Source organism: Dama dama, chromosome 22 (assembly GCF_033118175.1).
Source record: "Dama dama isolate Ldn47 chromosome 22, ASM3311817v1, whole genome shotgun sequence".
NCBI classification, from domain to species: domain Eukaryota; kingdom Metazoa; phylum Chordata; class Mammalia; order Artiodactyla; family Cervidae; genus Dama; species Dama dama.
In genome coordinates, this window is record NC_083702.1 from 17,089,197 (window position 1) to 17,106,835 (window position 17,639).

At 45.0% G+C, this 17,639-nt stretch overlaps 1 protein-coding gene across 1 annotated transcript in view; it reads left to right on the forward strand.

The window, feature by feature from the left end:
• Window positions 1–17,639, forward strand: part of LOC133043048 (uncharacterized) — a 128,274-nt gene that overhangs the window by 43,926 nt on the left and 66,709 nt on the right. Inside the window, 13 exon segments of the mRNA XM_061123937.1 lie at window positions 2,532–2,624; window positions 2,697–3,011; window positions 4,218–4,532; window positions 4,882–4,923; window positions 5,010–5,324; window positions 5,576–5,608; window positions 6,171–6,308; window positions 7,653–7,680; window positions 7,682–7,737; window positions 8,001–8,048; window positions 8,564–8,704; window positions 10,830–10,968; window positions 12,548–12,579. Coding sequence (XP_060979920.1) covers window positions 2,532–2,624; window positions 2,697–3,011; window positions 4,218–4,532; window positions 4,882–4,923; window positions 5,010–5,324; window positions 5,576–5,608; window positions 6,171–6,308; window positions 7,653–7,680; window positions 7,682–7,737; window positions 8,001–8,048; window positions 8,564–8,704; window positions 10,830–10,968; window positions 12,548–12,579 — 1,695 coding nt within the window.

Sequence of the window (17,639 nt, forward strand, 5' to 3'; positions counted from 1 at the left end):
TGCATTCCTATATACTAGCAATGAAAAAACAGAAAGAGAAATTAAAGAAACAATACCATTCACCATTGCAACAAAAAGAATAAAATACTTAGGAGTATATCTACCTAAAGAAACAAAAGACCTATACATAGAAAACTATAAAACACTGATGAAAGAAATCAAAGAGGACACAAACAGATGGAGAAACATACAGTGTTCATGGATTGGAAGAATCAATATTGTCAAAATGGCTATTCTACCCAAAGCAGTCTATAGATTCAATGCAATCCCTATCAAGCTACCAATGGTATTTTTCACAGAACTAGAACAAATAATTTCACAATTTGTATGGAAATACAAAAAACCTCGAATAGCCAAAGTAATCTTGAGAAAGAAGAATGGAGCTGGAGGAATCAACCTGCCTGACTTCAGACTCTACTACAAAGCCACAGTCATCAAGACAGTATGGTACTGGCACAAAGACAGAAATATAGATCAATGGAACAGAATAGAAAGCCCAGAGATAAATCCACGAACCTATGGATACCTTATCTTCGACAAAGGAGGCAAGGATATACAATGGAAAAAAGACAACCTCTTTAACAAGTGGTGCTGGGAAAACTGGTCAACCACTTGTAAAAGAATGAAACTAGAACACTTTCTAACACCATACACAAAAATAAACTCAAAATGGATTAAAGATCTAAATGTAAGACCAGAAACTATAAAACTCCTAGAGAAGAACATAGGCAAAACACTCTCCGACATAAATCACAGCAAGATCCTCTATGACCCACCTCCCAGAATATTGGAAGTAAAAGCAAAACTAAACAAATGGGACCTAATGAAACTTAAAAGCTTTTGCACTACAAAGGAAACTATAAGTAAGGTGAAAAGACAGCCCTCAGATTGGGAGAAAATAATAGCAAATGAAGAAACAGACAAAGGATTAATCTCAAAAATATACAAGCAACTCCTGTAGCTCAATTCCAGAAAAATAAATGACCCAATCAAAAAATGGGCCAAAGAACTAAACAGACATTTCTCCAAAGAAGACATACAGATGGCTAACAAACACATGAAAAGATGCTCAACATCACTCATTATTAGAGAAATGCAAATCAAAACCACAATGAGGTACCATTACACGCCAGTCAGGATGGCTGCTATCCAAAAGTCTACAAGCAATAAATGCTGGAGAGGGTGTGGAGAAAAGGGAACCCTCTTACACTGTTGGTGGGAATGCAAACTAGTATAGCCGTTATGGAGAACAGTGTGGAGATTTCTTAAAAAACTAGAAATAGAACTGCCATATGACCCAGCAATCCCACTTCTGGGCATACACACTGAGGAAACCAGATCTGAAAGAGACACGTGCACCCCAATGTTCATCGCAGCACTGTTTATAATAGCCAGGACATGGAAGCAACCTAGATGCCCATCAGCAGATGAATGGATAAGGAAGCTGTGGTACATATACACCATGGAATATTACTCATCCATTAAAAAGAATTCATTTGAACCAGTCCTAATGAGATGGATGAAGCTGGAGCCCCTTATACAGAGTGAAGTAAGCCAGAAAGACAAAGAACATTACAGCATACTAACACATATATATGGAATTTAGAAAGATGGTAACGATAACCCTATATGCAAAACAGAAAAAGAGACACAGAAATACAGAACAGACTTTTGAACTCTGTGGGAGAAGGCGAGGGTGGGATGTTTCGAGAGGAATCGGGTGGAGAGGGAGGTGGGAGCGGGGATTGGGATGGGGAAGACGTGTAAATCCATGGCTGATTCATATCAATGTATGACAAAACCCACTGAAATGTTGTGAAGTAATTAGCCTCCAACTAATAAAAAAAAAATAAAGTACAGACATTGTAGATGACAAATTGTAGAAATATTTTAGAAAGTGTTTTATTTTGCTTCTTCTATTTAGGGATAGATTTAGGGACAGAACTTATTTAACTCATTCTTAGAGCTTGAGACAAAAATTGTGGCACTGTCAGAAGCAGAACTCTCCATAGCGAAGGCGAACACTACAGTTAGGAACATTTTATGACTATGTTAACCTGGTCTTCCCTAAAGTCTCAGTGGTAAATAATCCGCTGGCCAATGCAGGAAATACAGGAGATGACATTTCGATTCCTGGTTGGGGAAGATCCCCTGGAGGAGGAAATGTCAATCCATTCCAGTATTCTTGCCTCGAAAATTCCATGGACAAGGGGGCTCGTGTACTACAGTCCATAGGGTCAAAAAGAGTTGGAAACTACTGAGCAACTGCTGCTGCTGCTAAGTCGCTTCAGTCGTGTCTGACTCTGTGCGACCCCATAGACGGCAGCCCACCAGGCTCCCCTGTTCCTGGGATTCTCCAGGCAAGAACACTGCAGTGGGTTGCCATTTCCTTCTCCAACTGAGCAACTAAACAACTGCAAAAACTGCTGTGTTACATTTTTCTTCTCAGACCCCACTGCTTGTTGTTATTTAGTTTAATTCAGTTTCCTGTTTTTCAATCACCAACACCCTGATCATTGTTGTTTCTGCAGGAAACCAGACCCAGGTGCTGCCGAAGTGCAACGACTCGGTGTCTGAACCAGCAGACTCTGCAGCCTCAGAGGAGAGCGCCCTCTACTGCTCAGGTGAGGGTCCCACAGAACAGAAGACCCTTTACACCCGGTCACCACCCCATTGTCCCATTTCTCTCTCCTCAGACAGCAGACAGCTCCGCCTGGTGGACGGGGGCGGTCCCTGCGCCGGGAGAGTGGAGATCCTTGACGAGGGCTCCTGGGGCACCATCTGTGATGACGGCTGGGACCTGGACGATGCCCGCGTGGTGTGCAGGCAGCTGGGCTGTGGAGACGCGCTCAATGCCACGGGGTTTGCTGACTTCGGGGCGGGATCAGGGCCCATCTGGCTGGACGACCTGAACTGCACAGGAAATGAGTCTCACGTGTGGAGGTGCCCTTCCCGAGGCTGGGGGAGTCACGACTGCAGACATAAGGAGGACGCGGGGGTCATCTGCTCAGGTCTGCGCTGCGCACTGTCCACAGGCTGGGGGAGGGGTGGGGCCTGGAGGACGGGGTCTGAGCTCTGAGGGAGAGATGCTGAAAGGACCAGAGGAGGAGGCTTCCTCCCACGGAGCCTGTGTTTCCAGTAGACCTGAAGACGAGGTGCTTTCACTTCCTCCTGCATCAGCTGAGATTCTGGTCGTTTCTTTTCCCCAGTGTTTCCTGGCAGAGCCGTTTCTGACAGTTAACACTTGAAAGCACAACTCTTTCTGCAGTTACCTGTGGTAGTAATATCTTGAAATCCTTGGCTCCCCCAGTTGCGCTAGTGGTAAATAACCTGCCTGCCAATGCAGGACATATAAAAGATGCGAGTTCAGTCCCTGGGTTAGGAAGATCCCCTGGAGGAGGGCATGACAACCCATTCCAATATTCTTGCCTGAGAATCCCATGGACACCGGAGCCTGACATAGTGAAAACTCAGATTTTTCCTTTACAGTTCTGTTTGCTAGGAGTCTGAAGAGAGTCTCCATGGGCCAACATCCCAGGGTCCACAGGGCTTGTTCTTCCTGGAGTCTCTGGGAGAACTCCTTTCCCAGCCTTTTGTGGTTTCTGTGTGGGCTCATTTCTTGGCTCAGAGCCCTCTTCTTCAACAACAGTGCCTCTTCCAACCATTGTCCCTCACTCACATTTCCCTCTGACTGGAGCTGGAAAAGATGATGCATTTCTCAGTGTAGTGGGTTTAAGGATGTGTTAGACGGGGCTCACATAGTTACTCCTCAATATTTGAGCTTTATCTCTCCATCCCAAGGTCCTTATTAATCACATCTGTAAAGTCCCTTTTGAAATCTGATGTATCATGTCACAGGTTCTGGGATTAGGCTGTGGACACCTCTGGGGGTCCATTAGTCTGTCAACCACCTCAGTGTCCACATCACATTCTGTTCTTTTAGAAATTTTGTCAGGAAGCAGGGATCAGCTCCTATCACTGCAGGTGCCCAAGTTGGCCTTGCTGTGTGTTCATATCTACATTGTTGTGGTAAAAATAGGTGTACAGATGTTAATGGACAAAGTCAGGTGAAAGGGAGGCAAAAGTCAGTCTTGTCACCCAGTGGGCATCTCCTCTGCTGGGTCAGGGGTGTGTGGTCACTATCTCTGGTGGAGAGGAAAACCCAGAGCACTGAGTGCAGTGCTCACTGTGTCCCATCTCCTCTGTTTCAATCTTAGAGTTCCTGGCCCTCAGGATGGTGAGCAAGGACGAGCAGTGTGCTGGGTGGCTGGAAGTTTTCTACAGCGGGACCTGGGGCAGTGTCTGCCTCAGCCACATGGAAGACATCACCGTGTCCATGATCTGCAGACAGCTTGGCTGTGGGGACAGCGGAAGTCTCAACTCTTCTGTTGCTCTTAGGGAAGGTTCTAGACCCCGCTGGGTAGATGGAATCAAGTGCTGGAGAGCTGATACCTCTCTCTGGCAGTGTCCTTCTGACTTGTGGAATTACAACTCCTGCTCTCCCAAGGAGGAAGCCTATGTCTCTTGTGCAGGTGACTTACTGTCTGTTTCTGTGTCACTCCCAACCGTGTAGGATGCTGTTAGTATGATTTCATATTTTCAGATCTAATTGATGGGTTTTGGTTGAGTCCACAAAATGTAGGTGTATATTTGTGTTTGTCTCTGTGTCTGTTTGTTTGCTTTTGTTATGACAAGCAACTAATTAGATAAAGTAATTCCAGCTGCTGATAAGATGCAGTGAACCTCTCAGCCAAGTAGCTGATGTAGCTTCTGTGGTCTCTTGTCATTTGACTGTGACAAAAAACCTTAGATATTCATGTTTGGGGACAAGACCACCTCCAGCTGTCCCTGAACCAGAGGTTCCCATTGTTGCTTCTGCAGAAAAAACACCCAAGAGCTGTCCAGCTGCTGCCCCCTGCACAGGTACGTCAGCCCCGCCCCCTCCCCAGGCCCCCAGGGGCTCCTTCCTCCCACCAGGGGAGTCACAGGAGGGGCTGCTGCCTTTTCAGACAGAGAGAAGCTCCGCCTCAGGGGAGGAGACAGCGAGTGCTCAGGGCAGGTGGAGGTCTGGCACAGCGGCTCTTGGGGCACCGTGTGCGATGACTCCTGGAGCCTGGCAGAGGCCGAGGTGGTGTGTCAGCAGCTGGGTTGTGGCCCGGCCCTGGAAGCCGTGCGGGCCGCGGTGTTTGGCCCTGGAAGCGGGAGCATCTGGCTGGACGAGGTGCGGTGCGGGGGCCGGGAGTCCTCCCTGTGGGACTGTGCTGCGGATCCCTGGGGGCAGAGCGACTGCAAGCACGAGGAGGATGCTGGTGTGAGGTGCTCTGGTGAGTGAGGGGCTCGGTCCGTCCTGGGTGAGCTGGGGCAGCACAGGGGCAGTGGGCTGGGCCGGGTGTGGTGGGGAGTTTGTATTCAGACAGTGTCCCAGTGCTGGGGCTCTGATCTAGGATGGGGAAGCTGGGAGGACTGGACCCTGGTGTTGTGGAGACTGAGGGGTGATTTCAGGCTCAAGAAGGAAAAAGGGCTGCTCTCTGATCTGGCCAATTCCCTTTACCCAAACTCCTCTTTTTCTCTTTAGGTGCAAGGACATCATTACCCCTGAATACAGCAGGTACTGTAATCCATCTGTGCGCAGGGGAGAGTACTCAGATTCTGGGGACCTGTTCTGTGGGCTCTCTGACAGCTAAGGAGAGGAAAGAGTCTGAGGAGCCCCTGGCTTCTGGGGAGAAGCCAGAGTGTTATGTTGGGGAACTCCCCTACCCTGGTTCCAGGAGTCAGAAGGTTCTCATGCCTGGGGTCCAAGTGGCTCTGGTTCCCATGTTGCAGAATCTAAGGCTCTCCCACCTGCCCCTGTGTGTTGCTCCTCATCAGTGAGGCGCAGGTCCCAGGACTGTTTGATGCTCTGTCTTTTGAAGCCCAGGGAGAGGGGATGAGGCGGGTCCTCAGAGGCAGTTTAGGCAGGGCAGCTCCCTGACAATCCCTGGCTCTGCCTTGGGGCCGCACTGGCAGGAGTGAGGTTGGCTTGTCTCAGGACGAGTCCCGGAGGAGCTCAGTCACTGGCAGTGCACTTGTATCTGAGGCGGGGACGCCATTGTCCAGAGCTCCTGGAAATTCTGGCACAGAGGGTTTCTTTGCCCAGGACCTTCTCCAACCCTCTTTCCTGTTCTCCTTAGGGACCAGACCAGCCTCGAATCCTCCCCCAGGCATCTTCTCCCTGCCTGGGGCCTTCTGCCTCATCCTGGGGGCCCTTTTCTTCCTGGTCCTCGTCATCCTGGTGACTCAGGTGCTCAGATGGAGAGCAGAGCGCAGAGGTGGGCTGCAGGGGGAACTGGGGACCAGGGAGCGTATGTGCAGGCAGGAGATGGGGCAGGGGTGAGGAAAGGAGCCTGGGCCAGGTCTCTGCTCTGAGTTGTAGGCTCCATGTGCTCTGTGCTGAGCTCTAAGGATTGAATAGACAGAGGACTGGGGTGTGAACTCTCATAAGTCATGGCCTCTAACAAACACATGAAAACATGCTCAACATCACTCATTAGCAGAGAAATGCAAATCAAAACCACAATGAGGTACCATTACACACCAGTCAGAATGGCTGCTATCCAAAAGTCTACAAGCAATAAATGCTGGAGAGGGTGTGGAGAAAAGGGAACCCTCTTACACTGTTGGTGGGAATGCAAACTAGTACAGCCACTATCGAGAACAGTGTGGAGATTTCTTAAAAAACTAGAAATAGAACTGCCATATGACCCAGCAATCCCACTCCTAGGGATACACACCAAGGAAACCAGAACTTAAAGAGACACATGTACCCCAATGTTCATCGCAGCACTGTTTATAATAGCCAGGACATGGAAGCAACCTAGATGCCCATCAGCAGACGAATGGATAAGGAAGCTGTGGTACATATACACTATGGAATATTACTCAGCCATTAAAAAGAATTCATTTGAATCAGTTCTAATGAGATGGATAAAACTGGAGTCCATTATACAGAGAGAAGTAAGCCAGAAAGATAAAGACCATTACAGTATACTAACACATATATATGGAACTTAGAAAGATGGTAATGATAACCCTATATGCAAAACAGAAAAAGAGACACAGATGTACAGAACAGACGTTTGGACTCTGTGGGAGAAGGCAAGGGTGGGATCTTTCGAGAGATCAGCATTGAAACATGTATATAATCTAGGGTGAAACAGATCACCAGCCCAGGTTGGATGCATGAGACAAGTGCTCGGGCCTGGTGCACTGGGAAAACCCAGAAGGATCAGGAAGGATCAGAAAGTGGGAGGGGGGATCGGGATGGGGAATACATGTAAATCCATGGCTGATTCACGTCAATATATGACAAAAACCACTACAATATTGTAAACTAATTAGCCTCCAACTAATAAAAATAAATGAAAAATAAATAAATAAAAAAAATTAAAAAAAAGAAAAAAAAAAGTCATGGCCTGTCTTATGAGACCAAAAAGAGTTGGGGCTGAACTGTGGATTCAGGTCAGACAGGGGAGAAGGTGCCGAAATGGTACACGGAGTGGGAGACAATGCCAAGGTTCAGGCAGCCCCCGTGTGAGCACAGGGGAGATGAAGGGTGGGTCTGCTGGATCGGGGTGTCTGGGACAACATCTCTGACCTGCTGGGGCATCTCTCAGCCTTATCTAGCTATGAAGATGCTCTTGCTGTATAAGGAGCTCGATTACCTTGTGACTCAGAAGGAGGGTCTTCTGGGAGGCCCAGGTGGGTGTCTCTGCCTGCCCTCCTGGGAACCCTGGTTGTCACCACCCACTGGCTGTGCACGTCTTCTCAGCGTCAGCAGACTCCACTCGTGCCCCAGGCTCACAGAGGTGGCTCCTTCAAAGTGGCAGGATGGCCTCTCACAGCCCCGTGAGCCCCCAGCCTCTGTCTACACTGCAGGAGCCAGGCCTGTCCCTTCTCAGCCTTAACACAGGTCCCATGGGTGTGGGGAGGGTCATTCTGTGTGTTTGTTTTCTCCACTTTAGGCTTCCTGTCAGATGGTGAGGACAGCCATGACTCCAGATCTGCTCCAGGTAATAGAGGTGAACCTGCTTCAGCTGAGTGTTGTGGAGGAGAGTTTTCCTCTTCATAGAGAGGAGATGTAAGGGGAACAGTTTTCCTTTGATGGACCAGAGGCATCCCGTGTGTCCAGATAGGGTCTGTCCTTTTCCTTCTCTGGCTGTTCTATGATGTCTCACATTTGGGGCTGGGCCCTCTGTGTCCAGAATCACAAGAGACACACACTGGTTTTAAAAATAACATCTGTAAAGCACAGTTTGTCAAAATACTTTAGTAATGCTCAGTGGTGGGAGAGTTGCTTTGAGATATATACTTTCAATCAGGAAATATTAAGATATGTAAAAGCATGTTTTAGATTATGGACACATCAAAATGAAACATGGTCTCAAAAAAAAATCTTTTGAGACAAGGAGTGACTGGTGCCTCTATTTAGCAGCTCAGAAACTCTGGGTCAGAAGGGATCTTAGTATTTCCCAGATCAACCCACTTATACTGTGGTTTCATCTGACCCCTGCTCTTCCCTCAGAAGCCCCAGATCAGAGGACTGATGCCCCTGGTGAGGATTATGATGATGCTGAAGAGGTACCAGTGCCTGGGGCTCCTCCTGCCTCTCAGGGGAGCAAGGAGGAAGTGCTCCCATAGAAAGAAGATGGGATAAGGCCTCAGACAGGTGAGTGGGGTTAGCTGTAATCTTTGGTCTCTGTCCAGAAAAGGGTGAATTTGAGCTCCTCAATGCCAAGCATCTCTACAGTTTCAAAACATGGGTAATCTTATGCATTTAATGGGCTTCCCTGGTGGCTCAGATGGTAAAGAATCTGTAGTGCAGGAGACCGGGGTTTGATCCCTGGATCAGGAAGATCCCCTGGAGAAGGGAACGGCTGCCCTGTCTAGTATTCTTGCCTGGAGAATCCCATGGATAGAGGAGCCTGGCAGGCTACAGTTCATAGGGTTGCAAAGAGTCAGACTCAGCTGAATAACTAGCACTTCACTTCACAACCATATGCTATCTTTAATGCTGTCAGACTCCTTGGGGATGAGGAATCACTGTACCTTCAGCATTTTTGTCTTCATAATGCATGGAGAAGGGAATGGCAACCCACTCCAGTACTCTTGCCTGGAAAATCCCATGGACGGAGGAGCCTGGTAGTGTACAGGTAGTGTACGACCATGGGGTCGTGAAGAGTCAGACCCGACTGAGCAACTTCACTTTAATTTTCATTTTCCTGCATTGGAGAAGGAAATGGCAACCCACTCCAGTATTCTTGGCTGGAGAATCCCAGGGACAGAGGAACCTGGTAGGCTGCCATCTATGGGGTCGCACAGAGTTGGACACTACTGACGCAACTTAGCAGGAGCCGCAGCTCCATAATGCAACATAAATTTTCACTTTATATGTGATATGCTTGCATTAAAATTTATAGATTAGGGACTTTTCTGGTAATCCAGTGGTTAGGACTCTGTACATTCACTGCTAGGGCCTGGGTTCAATCCCTGGTCAAGGAATTAAGATCCCACAAGCATTGTGTAGTGGTCAAAAGAAATAGATAGCTTATAGATTAACTGAGTATATTTACCAAATCCAAAGATAGACAAGTGTTTTGATAACATCTCTGTGCTGCCTTGTATATGAAAGATAGAGATTTAAAAAATGTATTGCAGTATTGAACTTTGTGAGGCATTCTGATAATTTAAAATGAGCTCTGTTTGTAAGGTTGCAAAGACATGTACAAAGTCTATGGTATATGGTTGCCTTAACATTAAACCATGTTGGTAGATCATTGTGTTGGGGGAGTGTGTGATTTCCTTGGTGCTGTCTTGCTGCAGCAAAAATTTGAAGTGACAGATGGACCAGAGTTACAGCTCAGTTACAGCTCAGTTTTATTTGGCAAGCAAAGGAAAATACATCCTTGAGGTGTGAGGGCAGGTCGACCCAAAAGAAGCAAAGAGAGGCGATGAGAGAAGCTCAGTTTTGGTTCCTCTTTTTATGTGTTTTATCTCCTCTCCTGAGCCTGCCCTAGGTAAACTGGGCTAGCCAGGGGGGCTGTTTGTTTCACCTGAGGTTCTCACTCCTGTCCTTGGACCTTTTTTTGTTCTATTTTCTTGGATATTTCCCTTCTTTGTCTTTTAGCCACCACCATTCTGGACTGCTTTTTCCCATTCTAACTACCTAAAAATTGATTCAGAGTTTGTGATCAGCTAAGGTCTAATTTCCTCCAGATATTTTAGTGGTCAAGAGAAAACATTCTTTCTCTGGAAAGGAGTATTTCTCCATCTGAGGGCCTGTGGCGCCCCTGGGGAGGGGCCATCTGTGGATGCACCCGTGATACTATTTGTAGACATTTAGGAGCATGCATCAAGGCTACTAAGAGCAGAGTTGGTTTGTGAGTGAGGAACTCAGAATTTTCCTGTCTCCACTCCCCCTCTGATTGTGAGTTCACGTCTGTCATTTGTGAAAGGAGAACATTTAAATTCATTGTTAGGCTCTTACCATTCCTGGGCATTTCGTTGCTGATTGTGTAGCCTGGAGGCAGGTCTTCATAGAGGTCCAGTGTGAGCACAGGTCTCCTGTGATGCAGGGTTTCCATGTGAGCTAAGGCCCCAGAGACCACATGGACCAGATCTGAGAGGACAGCTGGGATCCATCCTCACTGTAACTGACGTGAAATAGTCTGAGCATCCCTGCCCACACCTCGGTCCCAGGGATGGTCTGTTATCACAACTTGCTTAACTCACTTCCTCCGCACTGTTTGGTCCTCTTGTCTCAGTTCTAATCATATTTTTCTTTACTATTTCAGGCTCTTCTCTGAATGTCTTTAGAGAGGAAGCTGATCCTGGGGAAGGAGAAGAGAGCACCTGGCTGCTCCAGGGGGAGAAAAGGGACCCTGGATATGATTTTAAACTCAGTGCCCCTGGAACTTCCAGAGTGACTTTCCTGTGACTTGTATTATATACAAGATGATTCCTCAGATACTCTAATTGTCTGTATTTCAATAAAGTAGTGCTGACTTGTGATTGTGTTATATGGAAATTGCTCAAAATGAAATATTCTGAATAAAGTAGCTTTTTTTGCTTTGTTAATAGTCACCAAGTTCCATGTCAAATGCTTTTAGAGGATTGGTCCTCAAACACCATTTTCCTCAAAGGAAATACAAGATGAGTACACTGCCCTGTTTTCTCACCTTCTTCAAAGGCTAATGAGGGCATGAATTTGCCTGGGATCACAGATGCTCCAGGTCACTCTTAGAAAAAGCATCTAAAATTGGTCCACATTCACACCCTCCTTCCTAGCAAGATGACTTTTAAAAATATTCTTGACCAAAAAGTATAGTCAGAACCTGGTAGAGTTATTTTATTTGGTGGGAATGCTTAAGACTTCAAGCCCTAGAGATACAGCATCTCAGTAACTCTGAAAAAGGTGCTCCAAAGAGGCACAGGGGAAGTAGGCTATATACAAGTTTGCAACAAAGGGAGCAGGCAGTCTGAACATCAAAGATCAGGTATCAAGTTAAGGAATTTCGCATTGTATGTATGCGAAGATGCAAACCTCTGGACTCACTGAATTCAATTCTTTCATATGCATACCAGCTATCTGGGGCCAATCCTGTTTCCTTATTCACCTTTAGGAGTGGCAGATGGCTGCTTCTTGCATTCCCCCAGCTCCTCTGCAATCACCATGGGGAGTGGGAGCATCCTCTGGATCAGTTTTGGGAGCCCTCATTCACAATTGGAGACCAGAAATCATTGATGGCTGGGACATTTCTTGTTTGTTGATACAGCAGGAGATATTCTCATTTCACAAACTCATGGAAAAAACCCAATCCTGAACATTCCTGTATGTTCTTCCCTGAGATGTCACATCACCTGTTTTTAACCTGTTCCTGGGCACCAGACTTGGGTGTGGGTTTCAAAGTGGGAGTTTGCTGGTGGGAGAGATTGAATACAGCTTTCCTTATCCTGCCTAAATTTTCATGGGCCAGTTTAAACTCTAACTCTAGGTAACTACCTCTGCCTTTCCATCTCTCATTCCCTAGGTTACTTTATCTGTTTATTCCTCAGGCAGATATAGATTCCTCCTTGCTCTCCTCCCATGTCTAGTTGGTTATCAAATCCTTCGGAATCCATTCTTTCTATCCCTGCCTACTATTTCTTCAGAACGTTGCCATTTCTTGTCTGTCCAATTATCTAGCCTTCTGAGCAAATTATATCAGCTCATATCTCTCTCTGAGTTGATGGATGGCAAATTGGTGCTCACCTACACCCTGCATCCACATGGGACAAGAGGGCAAGAAAGTGGAGACTTAGGCAGAGGGGATACAGAAGAAGGGATAGATGGGAAAATCAGGTGCGTTTGCCTATTTATGTTTCAAAGATGTGGATGGAGGGGTCTGATATGATTGAATTCTTAAAGGAAGGATTTTAGACTAATGTGCTCCTCTGAAAACATACTGTTTCAAGATTGCTTTAATCTGGTTACTACTGAAAATGTAAACATGATCCTGCTGTGATTCTTCAGGGTAGAGAGAGCTGTCAAGTGGGAGTGGCCAAGTAAAGATTACATTTCACAACACCACCGCACCCCACCCCCCAATTCCACTGTGGACATGTGGAGAGGCTGTTGAACTAATATAAGACCTGAGAGTGATGGCCTGTTTTTTTTTTTTTTTTCATTTATTTTTATTAGTTGGAGGGTAATTACTTTACAATATTGTAGTGGTTTTGCCATACATTGACATGAATCAGCCATGGATTTACAAGTGTTCCCCATCCTGAATCCCCTCCCACCTCCCTCCCCATCCCATCCCTCTGGGTCATCCCAGTGCACCAGCCCCGAACACTTGTCTCATGCATCCAACCTGGACTGGTGATCTGTTTCACACTTGATAATATACATGTTTCGATGTTGTTCTCTCAGGTCATCTCACCTTTGCCTTCTCCCATAGAGTCCGAAAGTCTGTTCTATACATCTGTGTCTCTTTTCCTGTCTTGCATATAGGGTTATCATTACCATCTTTGTAAATTCCATATATATGTGTTAGTATACTGTATTGGTATTTATCTTTCGGGCTTACTTCACTCTGTATAATGGGCTCCAGTTTTATCCATCTCGTTAGAACTGATTCAAATGTATTCATTTTAATGGCTGAGTAATATTCCATTGTGTATATGTACCACAGCTTCCTTATCCATTCGTCTGCTGATGGGCATTTAGGTTGCTTCCATGTCCTGGCTATTATAAACAGTGCTGCGATGAACATTGGGGTGCACGTGTCTCTTTCAGATCTGGTTTCCTTGTTGTGTATGCCTAGGAGTGGGATTGCTGGGTCGTATGGCAGTTCTATTTCCAGTTTTTTAAAGAATCTCCACACTGTTCTCGATAGTGGCTGTACTAGTTTGCATTCCCACCAACAGTGTAAGAGGGTTCCCTTTTCTCCACACCCTCTCCAGCATTTGTTGCTTGTAGACTTTTGGATAGCAGCCATTCTGACTGGTGTGTAATGGTACCTCATTGTGGTTTTGATTTGCATTTCTCTGATAATGAGTGATGTTGAGCATCTTTTCATGTGTTTGTTAGCCTGATGGCCTGGTTGTGAGTTGAACCTTCCCAGTTCCTGGCTGATGGCTCTGCATGGTGTCCAGGGCTCTGACCTACAGTCACGCTTGCAGTCTTCATAATTCTAGACTGTGCTTGGGGATGGGAAGATGCCCAAGACTTCTCCCAGGGCAGCTTACATGGCTATTCACCATTGGGAAGTGATGAAGTAAATGACATATGATGAAGGAAATAAAGTAGACCCACCAAGAAGTTCAGGGAACTCCAAAAAATGCAGATAAACAATCAAATTCAGGGAAAGAATATGTGAACAAAATAAGATTTAAAAATTATTATTTATTATTATTATTGTTTTCAATTTTTGGTTTCACTGGGTCTTTGTTGACACACATGGGCTTTCTCTAGTTGCAGCAAGCAGGCACTACTCTTCTTTGTGGACGGCAGGCCTCACTCTGTGGGGGCTGCTCTTGTTGTGGAGCATAGGCTCTAGGTGCACAGGCCTCAGTAGTTGTAGCATGCCGGCTCCTATCAGCAGTTTGCGGGTCCTAGAGCACAGAGTAGTTGTGCACAGGTTCTGAGTTGCTCTGCAGAATAAATTCAGTTTTTTTTTTTTTTTTCTGTATGGAGACTGAAATCATAAAAATGGAAGCAAAAAGGGAGTTTGCTGATGATTTAGTCATTAGGATTCAATGCTTTCACTGCTGTGCTTGTATTCTATCCTGCTCAGACAACTGTGCAATGAGGCAAAAAAAGAGATTCCTCAAGCTGTGCAATGAGGCAAAAAAAAAAAGAGAAGGAACCAAACAGAAATTCTGTTGCTTAATGTTACAATGAATGAAATGCAACAAAATAAAAAGCGCTACAGAGAGCATCAGCAACAGCAGAAGAATCTTTGAGGCACAAGATGAGAAAATTGAAATTAGCCAGCCAGAGGACAAAGAAGAAAAAAGAATGAAAAAGTGTGAAAGAACCTGTTCGAACTTTGGGATGACACAGTAACAACCTGCACTTCATTGGGGTCCCAGAAGGAGAAGAGAGGGAGGAAGGGACAGAGATTGTACTTAAAGAATAATACCAGGTAAGTTACACATCTGATGAGACTTAGGCATCCAAGTTCATGTAGCTAATAGGTCACCCCTCAGAGTTCACTCAAAATGATCGTCTCCAAGACATACTGTTTATAATCAAGACAAAGAGACAATTTTAGAAGCATCAAGAGAAAAGCAAATGCTCACAAAAAAGAAATTCCCTTATGAATATCAGTGGATTTCTCAGAAGAAAGCTATTAAACCAGGAGAGAAAGGGATGATATATTCAAACTGATGAAAGTAAACCTGCCAGCCAAGAATACTTTTCTCAGGAAGGTTGTCTTTCAGAAATGAAGATGAGATAAAGACTTTCCCAAATAAACAACAGTTGAGGGAGTTCACCAACACAGGTTTATCTTACAAGATTGCCGGAGGGAGTTCTTCAAGCTAAATGAAGAATGTTAATTATTATATGAAAGAAGTGAAATTATACAACAGACTTGTAAATGTAAATGTGTAACCCAATACAGAATACTCTAACACTGAATATGGTAGTGTGTTAACCAGTTAGCTCTAGTCTAAGGGAAGTATTAAAATAACTATAGAGAAAAATATTTTGTTAGTGATATGCAATATAAAGAGAGGCAAATTCTGACATCAAAAACAGAAAGTGTAGGGAGGGGATCAAAAGGTAGAGCTTTTGTATGTGATTGAAATTAATTTGTTATAGTGTAATAGAGACTACTATGTCTATAAGATGTTTTATGTGAGCCATGAGGCAACAAAAATGTAAAAACCTACAGTATATTCACAAAAAGTAAGGAGAAAAAAAATCAAAGCACATCATTATCCAAAATCATCAGTTCACTGTACTAACTGTTGGACAGAACAGTCGAATTGTCTTGGTCTCTACAGCATCCTTCATGATCAGCTCCAGAGGACTCTCCTTTCACAAAATAAAAGACTAATTAGTCTGTTTGTTATGACAAGCCAAAGAACTCTTTCTGCACCTCATCTCCTTCCTTACATCATACAGATGGTGCAGCTGTACTTTTTTAATTGAAAATTTTCATCCTGTGATATTCCTGTGTGGTTTTAATTGAAAAACTGCCAAATGATAAATCATCCCAATACCCTGTCTCTTCTGTTGGTTCTGATACCCTTAATAAGAAGCCACATGCGAGTGTGTTGTGCTTTGTCTTGTTTAACCTTAGAGATAGAGATTTGCAGAGTTCGTTGTGATGTATCTGATGGTGATGTGTCCCTTCTTTTTGAAAGTCAAATTTTGCCTTGTTAATTGCTGAAAGCATTTGCCTTTAAAGCAAAGATATCAATTAGCTAAATGATGTCCTCAAAACTAGTTCTTTATATTTAAGATACTTTCTTTTAAAAGTCTAGCATAGTGCCATTCAGTCATTCAATAAACATTAGCTGAGCATCTATTAACTTATAGAGAGTGGAGATACAGAGCTTATACACAGGGACAGGCCTCACTCCAATCCTGGGCCCTGGCAGGGCCTCAGCAGATGCCTGCAGCCTGTAGGAGCCTTGGATAGCATGCCCAGATGTGGAAGGATTCGATGATAAGGAAAAGAGAATCTGTTCACAGACTTTTAGATGTTAAAGGAGGAATACATGTTGCTGTGTTTCCAGAGATCTTAGGCTGGTCTGCAGGCTGCACTCAGCTGCACCAAAGTTCCATGTGCAATAGAGCATCAGTTCACAGAGTTCAAGTCTGAGCAACCACTCAGCCTTTGAACTATGAGGGCCACTCCAGTGCCACTCATCTTGGGTTTAACAGGCTTAAGAATGACTACCCACAGGAGCTCAATAGCTCTCGAGTTGGTCATTACATCAACTCTGAGCAGAAGTGGATTAATCATGAAGCTAATGAAGATTCATATTCACAGCTTGTTCTTACACCAGCCCCTTCCAAGTCCCATGAGGGAAGCCCTAGGGCTGTGCTCACAAGGATATAGGTTTTGAAACAGCCATTTTCTTGAGATGAGGAAAAAAATATTCAGCAAAATCATTTCTTAACCAAATGTGAAGTAGTTAATTAAGTGCATGGAGCACTAAATCCAGGAATCAAATTTGTTCAGGAAATCAAGAAAAAACTTAGGGGGCTTAGAAAGTACATGCTGCCTTCTCATTAGCACATTATTGGTGGAAGGTAAAAACAGGATCAAAGATGATGAACTGACTAACTCAGAGGAAAGAAGAGCTGTTTAAGGAAGAAGGTCAAGATGCTAAGAGACAAATTCGGGAAACTGAGCCTGACTGTCAGCACAGAGTGATGTAAAGGGAACAGGAGATGCACCCGGGCGGGTGCACTTAGACAGAACTTACATCTAGTTGTTGGTCAGTCAGAAATGGTGACTGAGAAACACCCAAATCCAAGAGAGGAAACAAGGTGAGACCTGAGGGAGCAGCTTGGGATGAAGACACAGAAGGAAGAGGAGATCCAGGAAAGTACCTGCTTCATGTGACACATTCTGTCTTCTTTTCAAGTCTTCTTTCTTCTTTGTATCCATCAGAGGAGACTCTGTTCTGCTGCTGGAAAGAAGGACCCCCAAATCTCTGTCACATACACACACATATATACACACACAGACACAAATGCACACATACAGACACACTCATATAGAGACACACAAACACTCATCACAACCTACAGATGTTTGTGATCAGTGAGGCTCTTGCACATGCACCATCTGGAACACGCAGCTTCTGTGAAAGGAAAAAGAGAGAGACTACAGAGTCACATTTGGGCTTTTCATGCCTCCACTCGGAAGTGACACAGGTAAAAACACTCATGTTTCATTGGCCAGAATGAGTCACTGGGGAGTAGAAATACAGCTATTTGACAAGTATTACTGCCTATCCACATCCTTCAGTAGACCTCTTGAGAGCAGTGCTGTCAGTTTTTTCTCACCTTGGAGAAGCTTCTGAGGTACAGCTCTGTGCAGAGATTGAAAGTGATCTGACCCTCCGGAGTGGGCTTGAAGGCATTTTATATTTGGCTC